This window comes from Hippocampus bargibanti, linkage group LG05 (assembly GCF_051943395.1).
Source record: "Hippocampus bargibanti isolate YZ-2025 linkage group LG05, ASM5194339v1, whole genome shotgun sequence".
NCBI classification, from domain to species: Eukaryota; Metazoa; Chordata; class Actinopteri; order Syngnathiformes; family Syngnathidae; genus Hippocampus; species Hippocampus bargibanti.
The window spans coordinates 18096002-18111136 of record NC_142738.1 but is presented as its reverse complement, the minus strand read 5'-3'; the positions used below and the strand labels follow the sequence as shown (position 1 = coordinate 18111136).

At 39.8% G+C, this 15135-nt stretch overlaps 1 protein-coding gene across 1 annotated transcript; it reads right to left on the bottom strand.

Moving 5' to 3' along the window:
• Positions 1-708: 708 nt before the first annotated feature.
• Positions 709-11875, bottom strand: dyrk4 (dual specificity tyrosine phosphorylation regulated kinase 4). Its single transcript, XM_088997052.1, has 14 exons — positions 11433-11875; positions 9529-9606; positions 7723-7866; positions 7346-7496; positions 7016-7179; positions 5399-5535; positions 5175-5315; positions 4514-4652; positions 4223-4304; positions 3395-3567; positions 3224-3284; positions 2767-2896; positions 2525-2667; positions 709-2140 (listed from the first exon to the last, which is right to left on the bottom strand). Exons 1-14 carry the CDS (start codon positions 11451-11453, stop codon positions 1872-1874), a joined length of 1833 nt encoding a protein of 610 aa, XP_088853178.1. The 5' UTR covers positions 11454-11875; the 3' UTR covers positions 709-1871.
• Between the last annotated feature and the right edge of the window lie 3260 nt (positions 11876-15135).

Below are 15135 nucleotides of genomic sequence, written 5' to 3'. Positions count from 1 at the left end.
AATTTGACGTTGGTTGTCCTTTAAAGGACAACCGATGTCTCCGGACAAGTTGTGTCCATAATTTGTATTTATTCCGTGCCATTTTGAGGCAACATTGGGGGGAAATGTCTCACCCAAAAAGAGGCCGAAAATGGCCACCGAGCTCCTGTGAGGAATGAATCCACAGGCTGATAAATTCCTTAAATGGAGCTTGGACACCCTCTTCAGGCTCTTTCTGGGGCAACACGAGGTTTTCAGACCAGACAAGCATTGACGTGATGGAAGGACTGCTACAACGTGTCCTTTTTTCGGTCAGGGGCGTTCCTTCAGTGACGTCACGTACGGACTCGTAACCAACTCAAAAACAAGACTTCCGGAATATTCAGCATGAGTCTTAAAACGTAAAATATAGCTATATGCGGTGGAATCTTTGTAAAATACGCTCAGTAGAAGTCATTTGAAGCCATTTTACAAATTATGGACACAACTTGTCCAGAGACGTCAGTTGTCCTTAGGACAACCAACGTCAAAATGGCACGGAATAAATTCTTTAATCGATTGCAAACATGCTTTCCTCTTCAGAACTATTCGAATCATATTCATAACTGGATGTGTAACAAGAAAGCATATTCTCAGAATCTGAAGCCATTGTTTTGTTTCTCCAGCAATGCAAGGCGTCTTGGTGTGACGTCACAAATTGGGTGCGGGACTTTATGAAAATGCCCAATTCGCAGCTCAATTTTTTGCAGATTTTGCACACTTTAAGTCATTTTTATTGGTGTTTTGCATTTGAATAAAAACATCATACTGCCTGTTTTGGGTATTTTAGATATTCTGATGTCAGTTAGGAAACAAAAAAGTGACGTCGGTTGTCCTTGAAGGACATAACTTGCCTTTTCAAACAGTTGTTGACTCAAGACAAAAATCACCTGCAAAATAAATAAGCATTTCTACACTGTTAGACAACAGGGATGTTTCTTATGCACAAGCACAAGAATTCAAGAGTTTCTACATGCCAGCAAAGTGCAGGATATCTAATACTGCAAGGCACAAACTAAGTTTCTGTTTTATTTTCTACTGTAAAAATATTACAAACATTCAAAGTATGATCATTAAATGGCAAAAAATTGGTATTTTGTTCTTTTCACATTTCTGACAATTTACAATAACTTGAATGACAAATATATAATTGTTGAGGGCTACACGTTCTGATAATCAGAAATGAAACATTTGCTAAGACAAATAAATAAAGTAATTAAGAACCAACATATATGTATTCCAGTTAAAATGTACATTGTAGTGTCTCTGCGTACAAAATAATTTTGGTTTGGCCTACATTGCACACACATTTTCATAGTTTAACAGTTTGTAAAGGAAAAATGAGAATAAAAAGTAACAAAAAATAAATTGAATATTCTTTCCATTAAAAAAAATACATTCTTTTCCTTTGCAAAATAAACATTTTTCAATACTCAACACTTTTCAATACTCAACACTGTCCTCAACGGATAATGATAATAAGGAAAAACATGTTTTAAACTACATTTTCTGAGCATTTCCATGTGATTGAAAAACATACAAACAGTACACACAATATCAGTGCTATTTTCATGAATATTTCAACGTTATCTTTCCTTCACCTTCTGAAACACTGCCGCTCGCCTAACATCATTGATCGGCCATTCCCATTCGAATTGTCTTGAGTGGTGTCATGTGCATACAAAACAAGATGGCAGTGTTTGTTGCAACTCATCCCCATCACCTTGTAGGAAAGATTGGCTAAAACCATTTGAGTTTATAATCCGGGTTGATGAATGGAAAAGCAGGAGCAAATCTCAGCACCCATATGAGTTTCCTGTTTTTTCTGAATGCAACACGGCTCTCCTCTGCTCTTACATGATAGGAGGCAAACACTGAGAGGGCGGCAGGCTGTCTTGCCTTTCTGTACCCTCTTCCTTCTGAGGCTTGATAACGATTTGAATCGGCCTCTCCAAACAACCACCCGGAAGCTTGGAATCCCCACTCTCACATACCGCGTCCTCCGCTGAAGCCCCAATAGGCCGTAGACGCTCACCGGGACTTGTCTTTGTTTCCGAACTGTGTCTCTTCAACTTGTCATCATCACTGTTTTCTTCAGAGCTGAACCTCTCTCCAGTACCACCTAAAGAAAAATAAAATAAAATAAAATTCTCTTCCCACCTTCAAGTCCCATTTCAAAACCAACCTATTTAAAATTGCATTTTCTGTGTAGTTCTCTCTTGTTTCTATTTATAATTGTATTTTATTTATTGCATTCTGTTTGTGATTGTATTTTATTTATTACAGTACCTATGCTTGTCTGTGACTGTAAAGTGTCCTTGAGAGCTTTGAAAGGCGCTTAAAATGTAATGTAATTTATTATTATTAATTTTATTATTATTATTATTATTATTATTATTATTATTATTATTATTATTATAAAGAATCGATATAAAAGTCCATTTTAGTCGGGATGCATTATAATGCATGCAACCAGTCAACATGAGATTGCTGTAATTGTCTTCACCGTTTCTCTCTGTGGCGGTCAGACTGTCTGTAGGCTTCTTTCCCGGTGGTTTTGTTCTGGGCTTCACCTTGTTGAAATTCCCCTCTAAGATCCAGTCATGCCGTAAACCCTCATCTGGCGTCATCCGTCTCGTTGGATTCCAACTGAAAGGGACAGTGGATCAGAAAAGAGTGTTTTTAAGAGCAACAAAACTGAAGTGGTGCCTCTTTTGAAAGGGATACCAAAGAGGAGCACAAGCATACGTGAGGCAGCGTGTGATGAAGTCTAAGAATAAAGTATCATTTGTCTTCAGTGTAGCTGACAGGTCCTTGGAATTAGGTCTTCGTTTCTTCCCCTTACTATTCGTGGTGTTTCTGGGGTTTCCTTTTGAGTCTGAATATAAAAAAACAAATACAGCTTTTATTAGCACCAAACATTACACTCATGATTTTTTAGTCTTGCCCACAAAATTGAATGCATTTGTGTTTGAATAAATGTAAACTTGAACAAAATAATTAGTGGAAGGAGGCGTTTGTGACTAATATTTTTCTTCAGATTGGCTGGTAAAAGCCAATCTACGCTATTCAGTATGAATTAGTACAATTATTTACCAACAAAGGCTAGACATTAATAAACCTGAAGTAGACGTTTTCCAATCATCACAAAAAGTTGACGTGAAGAGGCTGAAGATGACACGTGAAGAGGCTCAAGATGACTTACCAAAGAACAACCTCCTTCGGGATGCAGACTGAACAAAATCGTTAGGAGGCATCCCAAGAAGCTGTAAATAAAAGGCATAATGAAGGCATTTTGGTGCATTAAATCAAACCTTACCACAGAAACAGAAGCTGAATCTTTCATTTGTGAGAGAGTGATTCAACACATGCACACCTCCATGATACATGCTATCTGCTCTACTTCACTCTCCCCAGGAAAGAGAGGATAGCCGGTGTAGAGTTCAGCTAGAATGCAGCCCAGGCTCCACATATCAATGGCCATGCTGTAAGGGTGGCCCAGGATGACCTCGGGGGAGCGGTAGAAGCGGCTCTGGATGTAGGTGTACACTACAATAGAGGAGGTGAGGAGAGCTAAAATTTACTTCAACTACTCAGAAGACGGCAAAACCTGTGTTTGTCTCACAATAGAGACATTTCCATTTTAGAGCAATTCACTCATACTTCTAGTTTGGCTGAAGAAATCTGTTGCAATATTCTTTTTACCCTTATGAGTTCCATTGCAATTATGCATGTTTCTCAGGTGTATTGTCTTCCAATCTATCGACTAACACACAATTAATGGATTGTATGAATATAAAATAAGTTACTCAGCATTTCCAGTTCTGTTTACTATTGTGAGAGAGCAACATTTTTTAATATATTACTGACAAAATTGTGTAAAGCTTGAAAGTCTAGATGAAGAAGTCTTGTTGGTTATGATTATTCTTATGACATTAGTGTGCATTGGTCTATTTGGATCTGTCTCTTTTTGTGTGTTGTTGAAAAGATAAGTGTGTTTTGTATTTCCTCCTCTATGGACATTCTACTTAAAACAGCCTCTGTTATCAGTCCTCTTTGCAAAGACAAAGAACTGTGCAAACTTGTTTTTTGTTAAATGTTTTGTATCTTTTTAATATTGCTTTCATTTCACACAGTAAAATGAAGAGTACAGTCAGTTCAATTTGGCACAGATAAGAGCTAACATGCAGTCACATGCTCTCACCTCTTTGTTGTTCATAACAGCTTGATCCAAAATCAACCACCTTGATGTTCCCCGGTCCTCTCTGAGACAACAGGATATTCTCCTGTTGAGGAAAACATCTTTAGTTTGTCATCCATAGCTCTGTTGCAATAATTTACAGCTCCACAAGATGGAACACGTGCTGTAGTGTGACATTACGTTCACGATCATGTTGCAAGCAGAGCTTCGAGAAAAAAAAGTCTTTATCTACTTCTGCTTCAGTTTCATATTCGGTACTAACATACAATTGTGTGGTTCTGCATGAATCAATACCGGTTTGAGGTCGCAGTGTATGATTTTCTCTCTGTGGAGCATCTGCAGGCACCTGAGCAGAGCATGGGTGAAGCGACGGATGAGAGCCACACTGAAGCCTTGGAAGTTGTTCTTTTTGATGAGCTCATACAAGTTCACCCTGTCAAAAGGATTGCACAGTTGTGATTTGCTTTAAAGCTGTATTTAGAGCATGGTCACAATAGTTTTTTTGGTTGTTTTTGGTCCATTAAGTAGAGTTTCAAACTTTATTTGCACACTAAAATTTTGTAGGATCCACCTCACTTGGGAATAATACATGATATGCCCCCACTGTCTGTTGTGGTGAGCTTCTCTATGGAAGGTGTAATTGGAGCCTAGGCACCATGAAGCAAGAAGGCGTAAGAGATAGGGCTCTAATCAATGCCTTAACTAAAAGCTTTGGTGACAGTAATATAAGACAAGGTGGTAGTCCAAAATGTCCTCTTAAGTTTGTCCATTTAAAGGGACACACAAAACATCACCGATGGTACCCATTGATCACTTGAAGTCACACATTGACCTCTCTGTGTTAGCACTTTGCTTAAGGCAAGAGTGCCTCAACAAAATCAGAACAATTGTGTCAATGGTTTTGTGGATGCTGAGCAGCAAACAAACAAACAAAGAAACAAGCACATCGACCAACCCGAGAAGCTCAAAGGAGATGCAAAGGTGATTTCGGAAGTAAAAGTACTCCTTCATATGGATGACGTTGTGAAGGTTGTCTTTGTCTTTCCTCTTAATTACATCCAGGATCTTCAGCTCAACTAAAGCTTGATGATGGAACCTTGAGACCAAATAACATGTTAAGTTGCATATTTGCCACTGGCCACTCGGTCCAAGAGTAAAAAGGATTTTTCCAGCTGGTACCTCTTCTTGTTGCGTATCATCTTAATAGCCACAAGTTCGTTAGTCTTATAGTCTAAGCATTTCAGAACCTGTCCAAAGGAACCTTTGCCAATCACTTCAAGTACTTCAAATCTGTAGGCGATATGGTCATGCAGCACCTACGACAACATAAAAATCACATTTAGTCTCTGTCTATATACACAGTAAAGGCACCCTAATATTGACAAAACATTTTTGGATGAGCAGGGCCCTACGTTAAATCTTTTTTTGGGTGGCAACCTTGTTTGGCCACTATTACTCATGGTGGCACTTAATAATAATAATACATTTTATTTCAAGCGCCTTTCAAAACACCCAAGGACACTTTACAATAAAAACAATAAAACAAAGCACATAACAATAAAACCATAAGTAAAATGATATATAATAAAATAGCAGATAGAACTATACATTGAAAGCAATTTTAAACAAGTGGGTTTTGAGGTGAGCCTTGCACTCTACGTTCATGATATAATATGACACGAGTTAATTCTCTGTGTCAAGGTAATATTTATTGTCAATTATGCTCTATGCAAAACAAACAGGACAGATGAGCTTTATTTCCTCTCAATCCTCAAGGCAAACAATCAATATGTTGTGCATTAAAACATACAGAGACAGGATGAATGTATTTTAAGATTTTGAGAACATTTTACATCTACTTAGTTTTTTGACAGTATTATACATGAAATGATCTTTTTGTGGGTTTTCTATTTTTCAAGCCATTACTGAGCTCATTCACTGCCAGACGATGTGCAAAAATATGTCCACTCCATTGCCATGGTTTTTGTCATTGTCAGTCAAATTGCAGGACTCACAGAATATTGAGTTTTAGGACTACATAAACATTCAATGCAGCGTAACAAACCTTAGACTTGCTTCTTTCACCAGAAAAAAATATTACATTCATAAATTATATGGGTCTGGAGTTATATGAGCTTGAAATGAGGGTGGCTGTCCAAAATACAATGCAATACATACATATTGGTTTATATGGCGATTTAATAACAGCTGAAGCTGTAACAAAGCACTAACATGGAAAAAGGGAAATGCTGCACCCTCGTGCAAGGGAAAAAACATTGCCAGATGTGTTACCACCGCTTTATTGGCACTCCTGCAAGAAAAACGAAAACCCAAACAAATTAGGGAATGGCGCTCCACGTCATATTTTCAATTCCAGAATCAATTCGGCGATTCCAGGGAATGAGTTAATGAAGGACCTAATGTGCAAAAAAAAAGTTTGCAGCGCAGTAAAATATCTATGAAGGCTGATACATTGAAGTGGATTAAAGTCAAACTATTGACTCATAAAATAGTTTAACAAGCAAGATAGTGTTATAAAATGTGGACTGACCGAATCAGGCAAGCATCAGTGACCGAGTGGCCCCAGGCCATTGTTCATGAAGAATCAACCCAAGATGCAAACAGTAGATCATTAAAACACATGCTTTGCCAAACATGAATCGCTGCCACAATGTTTGGAAATCGTTTTTAGCACGGACCAAAAGTACTCGTAGACTGGACATGTTTTACAAAGACTATTTAATAGGCCATTTATTGAAGATAAAGGATCATCTTGCGGTCATATCATAAAATTACCCTGATGTAGCTGCCATGCTCATCATCATATCCGCAGTTCTGCGGGGCAGCGCGGACCCCTTCTATCTTCTGAGAGCCTAGCCCGAGGAACCAAATCTCTGTGTAGTCCATGATTTCCTCCTTCTCAAACTCAGTCAGACGATCTTGGAAATTGTTGACTGAGTCTGTTAGCAGATAGGAGGAGGAGGGCCAGATGAGTCATGTTATCATACTGATCAAAGAGCAGAGGAGGGTGAATAAGTGGCCGGGAAGCATACATTCTATTCTTTACTTGATGAGTCAATGACATTGAGTGAGTATGTTTTTTTTCCATGTTCCATGGAAACATACCTGTGGGGGACATTGGTAATCTTTGACACCCGGGTGCCTTTTCCTTGTACAGCTTGTTACTGAAGAGTTTGTTGTTGCGGGACACCGAGATTTTATCCATGGCTGCACCAAATCGCGTCGTGAACTGTTGTGTGGGTTTGGGCCTCTCAATCTGTTCATGGATATTCAGATTTTAACTGTGTCATTTTACTCATCCACAATAAGCTATTAACAGAGCCAACAGTTCTTGTATGTCTGAAACTATTGACACCGCACTGACCTACAAGATTCCACAGAAATCATTTACAGCATTCTCTATTGAGTAATATGATCAACAACACAATTTAAAAGCAATAACCCATTCTCTACTCATGATAGTGAATTTGTGAGCTCCTTACTCTGTTTGTTTGATAGGGGTTATGGACAATTTGGGGCAGGGTGGGGTCGGACTGCTGCTGGTGCTGGTTCTTGGCATTGCTGATAACCACCTGGACCACCGGAGTCTCCAGCTGAGGCAAAGTCACTTCTCCTGGGCCAAACTTCTGTAAGTGAAAAAAATACCAACAGTTTCACAACTCACTTCACTCTATGATTACATGCAAACTATACTAAATAAAACGAAAGGCTGAAAATGAACATATTTTCAGTCAATGAATGGAATGTGGTCACATGATGAGCTGTTTTTTTCTTACTCACCTCGACAGCACTATGTCTAATGACATTGTCATAAAGACCAACAAAGTAGTGAATGTGACCTATAAATGAAGGCTATCTTTTTTACACCATCCTCACACACTTATCACTGCCCCTTTCATCAGTATGTCTTTGTGTTGGGCTGAAGCTCAGGTGAACAGAACCCCCAGCAGGGAGAGGCTGGAGTTACCGAGGTTAATGGGGACAAAGTCAGATACTGTAGGTCCTGACGAAGCCAGGTCGCAGGTTGCGGGGGAGAAGAGTGGCAACCTGCTCCGCTCTGGCATACTCTGAAAGCTTGATGGGTAAAATTAAACTGCTGTCCAATGCCAAGTCCAGTGGGAAGAATTAGATATCGTAAAGATCAATATCAGTATCACAGGGGGTCGGGGTGGGGGAATTACAGACCAAATTTAGAACATGCCTTTATTTGTTATTGCTATTCTACTGCTATTCCCTAAATATGTCCAGTTATAAAATTGTTCTTATTTATGACATGAATAAATCACAACGCCATTGTATTTTCCATGTGAAATATTTTTACATATTTGATGCGATGGTTCTGCTCTCATGCTGTTGATGTTGTTGTTTAGGATGTGCAGATAGAATCAAATGTAGCTGCTGACACCTGCCACAAATGGCAGTCTGTAACTGGAGGGCATGCTGTATGGTACCCTTGTACCCAAGAAAAAAATCAATGCATTATTAATGTGTATAACTCTATCCAAGTAATTGTGTACAGGTCAGGTGGTGAGACTAATGAATAAATCTGTGAAAATACGAAGGATGTAAATGTGTGATCATTTAAAGGGTGGGGTGTGGTTTATGTTTACAGTAAGAGAAAAAAAAAACACTACATAAACGTCAAAACCAGTCATTGCAATTCATCTCAGATTTCGTGTATCAGAAATGCGCTTGTTAAATTTACTCATTCACTACCATTCACAATTTTATTAGGGAATTGAAAATATGGCATAAGGCAATTCTCAAATTTGTTCGGGCTTCGGCTGTTTTTAAAGCGCTATACAGTATAAACCAATTTGTATGTATTACATTGTATTTTGGACAGCCGCCCTCATTTACAGACCCATATAATTTAGGAATTGACTCTTTTTTTCTGATGAAATAAGAGAGTCTAAGGTTTCTTACACTGCATTGAGTGTTTATGTAGTCCTAAAACACAAAATTCTGTGGGACCTGAAATTTGAGTGACAATGACAAAAACCCTGGCACGTGAACACGTTTTTGCACGTCTGGCAGTGAATGAGTTGTAATATATTTGCATGATTCCATTCTTATATTATTGCCATCTTGCCAGAAGTCACAAGATAAAATGCCCTGCAATTTTGTACATTTGAATGCGCACATTTAAGAGATCGGCTTCGTAATTGGTTCGTTTGTGCAATCAAGTTTGCGCTTTGTCTCCCGCGTACAAACCTTGGGAAATTCAGACCTATTCTGTAAAATAATTTTCATGTTGCTGAAGCATCTTGGTAAGATTAAAATCTGACCTGTAAGCAGGATCGGTTGGTCCCAAGACAACTGCCCTCTGTTTGCTGTCTGTGAGGGTAGGCCTCCGGGCGTGACGTCTACGGGAGGAATAATAATGTTTCAATTACGGTCAGTACACAACTAAATGACAAAAGCATATCTCCTGCTGTTCAAAGAGATTTAGAGAGTCACACATGTCACATTAACGAATCCTTTTACACCTATAAAGATAAAAACAGCCATGCGGAAATTGCTTCTCGAAATCATTCTTGAGTCAGACACATATGCACACGCACACACACACAGACACTGCAGGCAGTCTAGCTCCCAAAAATAATGCACTGAGATCTAAAAATACATCAATTCCGTAAAAACCCAGCAACAACCAATCTCTCTCATATGCTGCACGTTTCCCTCTTGGCCTGCAGTGGCTGAAACTGCACCTGCACGTCCATGTGCTTGCCAGTGGATGTACAGGTGTATGCTTGGATGTGTTCAAGAGAAGCAATTATTTCACATTCTATAAAAAGAAACTGGGATATTTGGAATGAATCCCCTTTGTCACCAATCTGCCTAACACGTGCCTTTTTAATCAGTGTGCGAGCCACTGCTGGCTCCATACTGGTGAAATAAAGCTTAACCCCTTTCGAAGTACATGCTGATCACTCTACCAACCCAGAATGGGAGGGAGAAGTGGAACAGCCAGGCTGACCAGAATAAAAACACTAGCTGTAATTTAATGCTCGTCCTGTGTTTGTGAGGGTAATGTAACACTAAATTAATTCCGAAAGTATCATCTGGGCTATGATGAATGAGTCAAGAATGGATGAGTTAAAGTATCATCAAAGGGCCTGATAAGTTATATCTCCCTATAGAAGCCATTGCTTTGGTTGGGAGGTCTTCACTGTCGTCATGTTACAATTTGAGGCAGAGAGCATGTAGGTCTCTGTGGCAGACTGACGTAAAAAAAAAACCTGGATGGATGAGCTGACTAATGAGTGTTGAGCTTGTCGACGTCAGATGAACAGTTGCCAACAGGTTTTAACAAATAACTCATTCACTGTCAGATGGTGAGTGTTGCTCATTTGACATTCTCAATCGGAAACCCAAAAACTGCCGTGCCGAGTATGTAACTTGCCAAACGTATGCAAATTGCCAACCAAATTTGCATACTCGGCACAGCGGCCAATCAGAAGCCTGTTTCGTGCTTCAGACTATACCGTGACTGTAAAGTGTACCTGAAAGTTTTGAAAGGCGCTTAGAAAGTGGAGTCCACGTGGCTTGTAGCGGTTTGCTTGTAGCTTTTGCTTTATTGAAAAAAAAAAAGTTTGATTTGAAAAAAATCAAATGATTTTTTTTTTAAGAAGTTGTCGGCCACCTAGGCCGCGACGTTTTGAAAGTTGTATGCCCAATGTAAAAGTTGTACGGCCCGGGCCTCCGGGCAGGCATTATTTCAAACACTGGTATAATATTGGCTTCATTGTTACAACAAACACATCATGGGGATTTCTCAAAATTGGATCAATCCAGCATTTACAGGGAAAATAAGTTCATGGATAGTTGAAAGAAATACGGTATATATTCACTTGATTGCCACAATATTATAGATACATGTGCTTCATCTAATAAGATCAAATACATGAGTGAAATGAAACATTGTAACTGTGTAAATATTTAGTATAATGACACATTTGATAAAATACATATTTCTAAGAGCTGTCTCGGCTAGCAGGTAAAACATGATATTAGGGGGCTGTAATATGTCTCATTTGATACAACTGTGATCGTAGAATTATTTGATGTGATACCAGCACTGACAGATTTTTGATAACATTGTCGTAAACATTTAACTTAATTTCATTCATGAGTACAATTTGGACAGTACATAGCACGTGTTAATAAAAACTACTGGTATTTTCCTCACCTTGTTTATCTCTGGCAACATGTTGACAACGCGAATGAGAAAAGTGGCTCTTGACGTGTGAATTTATCAAATCCAGGCAAAAACAGGCATCGTATTCAACTCGGTCAGGAGCGTCTCCTTGCGAAACCTCGTTGTCCGAGTGTTTGAGAAACTGGTCGGAACCAGGGATAAAAAATAAAACGTGAAACAGAATCGCAGTCCGGTTTTGTTGTTCACTGCTGCCGTCACTAAGGTGGAGATTAGCGTGAGTGTCAAGCTGTTGCAGCCTTGATGCGTCGTGACGCGCCCAAGAGCGAGCGAAGGAGCCACCTGGTCAGGTTTCTGCGACGGACAGCTGGGGATGTCCCAATATAGACCAGCATGTGTCCTCTCTATCCCCCGACCTCTTTCCACACCTACGCCGTGCTGCCCCTTTCAACACCGACCTCCCGTAGGCTCGATTTCCACCGACGCACACACGCACGTCAGCCATTCAAAGTTCGCTCGCAATCTCCACTCTGGGGTGGAGATGCAGGATTCCCTGCCAAAGAAGCGGATGTCCTCCGCAAACTCTCCCCGACAACCACCCCGCAGTACGTAATCGCTAACAACTTTACTCTATATCACCTTTCGAATACATTCTAAACCCAAGGAAATACTACAGTGAGACCTCAGTTTACGAATTTAATTGGTTCCCAGACAGAGTGTGTAAGTCAAAAATTGTGTATCACAAAAAAATCCCATAGGAAACCATTAAAATGGGAATAATCCCTTCCCAGGTTTCCATAAAATATACTTTTCAACTAAATAAGCCTTAAAACTACACACAACATACATTATTCTATGTATAATAAATGTGCTATTGTATTGTAATGAAAGAAATACACTGCAATATATAATAAAGTCACTTTATTTACATTTGTGATGGTCGTTGATGGTCGTTAATTGACACCTGTTGCTTTCTGACTTGTAAGGTCTAACGAAACTGAGGCATCACATTATCATTCATAATGTTGATGATTCTCATAGCCTTTTCTGGATGGAACTGTTCAATAAAAGCCTGCACAAATCAAATCCTCTGTGTTGAGGACCTCATTATGGTCAGCAACAAGCTGTCATCTGCATCCACTTCGAGTCCCGTAGGTGCTGGCAGAGATTTTATTACAACAAAAGGCGCGAGTCCGATGATTCCATGGACGCGGAATAAAACGCGTCATTAGTCACGTGAAAGCATCGACTAAATGCGTTATTATAGCATAGACTAAGGCGTTATTTAGTTGATGTGAGAAACACAAAGGAGGTGTGCGTTTGTGGCGTCACATGTGCACACCGCGGCTGGCATGTGAATCTCAGCCTGACACATCTCTCACGCTGTGTGTCACTTCCCTGAGAGTAACATTCTTCATTTCCAGCATTGCCACCATCCTTCGCCTAAAAGCTTTACAGTGTTGTGTAAACTTTACACAAAGGCGTTATTTAGTCGATGCTTTCACATGACTAATGACGCCGAAATTGTCACGTGCGAGTTGACAGCAGGGGCGGCGCCGTCACTATTTCTTAAGTTATTTCCTGACCAACCTTACTGGGTGTGTAGTAAATCCCACCACAGTGGCAGCTGTGTATTGATTCAGACGTAGCACTACTGAAGGCCTAGTAGTAACATGCACAGCCCGCCACAGTAACCTACTAACAGTGAGAATTAAAACTGAACATGATTGCTGTGGGTATTTAAAGGTAGATTATTTGATTTAGACAGGTCAAAGTGGAGTAAATCAAAAACTCTCATTTTTATCTATGCAATGTGACAAAGCGCAATGCAGCCAATCACATATGCACACTGATTGAGGAACAAGCCAGTGGTGTTAAATAAAAATAAAATAAAACAACCTAAAATAAACTCACTAAATGTTATTTTTTGTATAACAGTGGTTCCCCAGATAAATATTTTCCAAAGTAATCCCTTTCTTGATTACCATCAAAGCCCCCTACTCTTGGCATTTTGAAACAATATGCAATCATCGAAGCATACCTGGAAGTGGTGACTGGTTTTAGCGTTTTTGAGATGATGTGTGATCAAGCGAGCGCTTCCTGAAGCCAGGATTCGAGAACGGTGATGGAGGAAAATCTTTGTGTGTGTCGTGTCTTTTTATCAAAGCTCGCCACACACACTTTGACCAAAATTATGATGCACCCGTTTGGTCTGACACAGATAAAAAAATCATTTAAAACTCCTACCTAATCACATAAAGTGAGACATATGGTCGACTGATGGAAGGATACATCCTCATAATGATCAAAAAGGTGTCATTGAGTCGCAGAAATTAAAAAGCTTGCAGCACACGGGCAGGAACGATGGGCAGTCTCTGCGGTCGTACAGTGGTGATCTTTCATCACCTTGGCCATCTTTCCATCATTCTGTACATTCACCCGAGAATGTTGCTCTCAATTCCTTAGCAACACATTTTGTACTTTTCAAACTATGAATTTCTACGGAATACACTTCAGAAAAGCAGTTTCTATTTCCATTGTGTCAGTGGCGGCAATAACATGAGCATTTGAGTAAATTGGATTCATTGCTACCCACAACAACGCAAAACGTCTATTTCTTACTTTGTCTCGCTGCGTCTGGAATAGGAGAAAAAGTAGAAAAAGTAGAAAAAGAAAAGTAAGGCACTTATGGAGTAAAACTTATTTGACAACAAACATTATCATGAAAAAAAGTGAAACGATAAAATTGTGCCCAATGGATGAAAAAAAAAAACATTATACGTATATTGATCCCTCATCGGTAAAAAAAAGTACCTCAGGTTGGATCCTCCTGTTCCTGCTCCAACAGCACCTAAGTAGGAAGTTAAATCCACCACAAGAAGGTGATGTTTCGTCATCCTGCATCATGCAAGTCCTCCATGCTTCCACAACCAAGTCAACCTCAATCTGTTAACTAATCAGCTGGACAGATGTGGTCCTCTCAGCTGGTCACAGGTAACATAAGACCGACTTGGCTGAAACACAAGACTGTCATGTCTGTGTGTTGTTCTGGAAGGCCCCTGTTTGTTTCCATTGGTCTTTAAAGGGCGTTGGTGTAATATTTTCGATGTGGACAAATGCGTTTTCTTTCTTCAGACCTTTCCTGGTAATGTCCAGTTTGTATCAACATTCCACATTGAGGCTGGCTTGGTACAAGTGTCCCCTACGGCTTCAGAATATACTGAATAAGGAGGGTAGCTGATACACAGACTGCAAGTGTGTCTTTCTTTGCTCTGTCACAATACCTAGGAAGGGAGCTCTCCTGTGTGTTTTGGTGCTCCCAATGACGTGTGTATGTGAATCAACAAGGGACCCATCATACAGCCAGAGACATCAGAGACAAAGCATTGAATCTTGTCTTCCAGTGACAGAGACCTCAGGGAGTGTACCTTGATAAAAAAAAGGGTTGAGGCAGCAGTGGAAACGAGTGGGAGTTACTATAGCTACACATCTAAGGTGAACTTTTAATGTGAGTGAGGAAGTCAAGAGTGTAAGGTATTGGCACTCCAGTAGATCTCCCCTGGGGTTCATCAGAGTTTGCTCTGCCTTCTCTCTTGTCACTGTATCTTGGAGACAAAGTCAGCGGGGACGTCAAATTCCCTCCCATTGGCTCTCATCTTCTGCCTGTTCAAAACCAGCATGTCAAATAAATCAAAATACAGTAAAACCTTGGTTTATAAACTTGTCATCGTCAATA

What these genes read in the sequence shown, in the direction of transcription:
- dyrk4 (XM_088997052.1), bottom strand. Translation starts at nt 11,453, where the DNA reads ATGTTGCCAGAGATAAACAAG. An exon ending in ATGATACGCAACAAGAAGAG is followed by an intron (nt 5,316 to 5,398) that starts GTACCAGCTGGA and finishes TTTGGTCTCAAG; the next exon opens with GTTCCATCATCAAGCTTTAG. An exon ending in AGATAGCATGTATCATGGAG is followed by an intron (nt 3,285 to 3,394) that starts GTGTGCATGTGT and finishes TTTTATTTACAG; the next exon opens with CTTCTTGGGATGCCTCCTAA.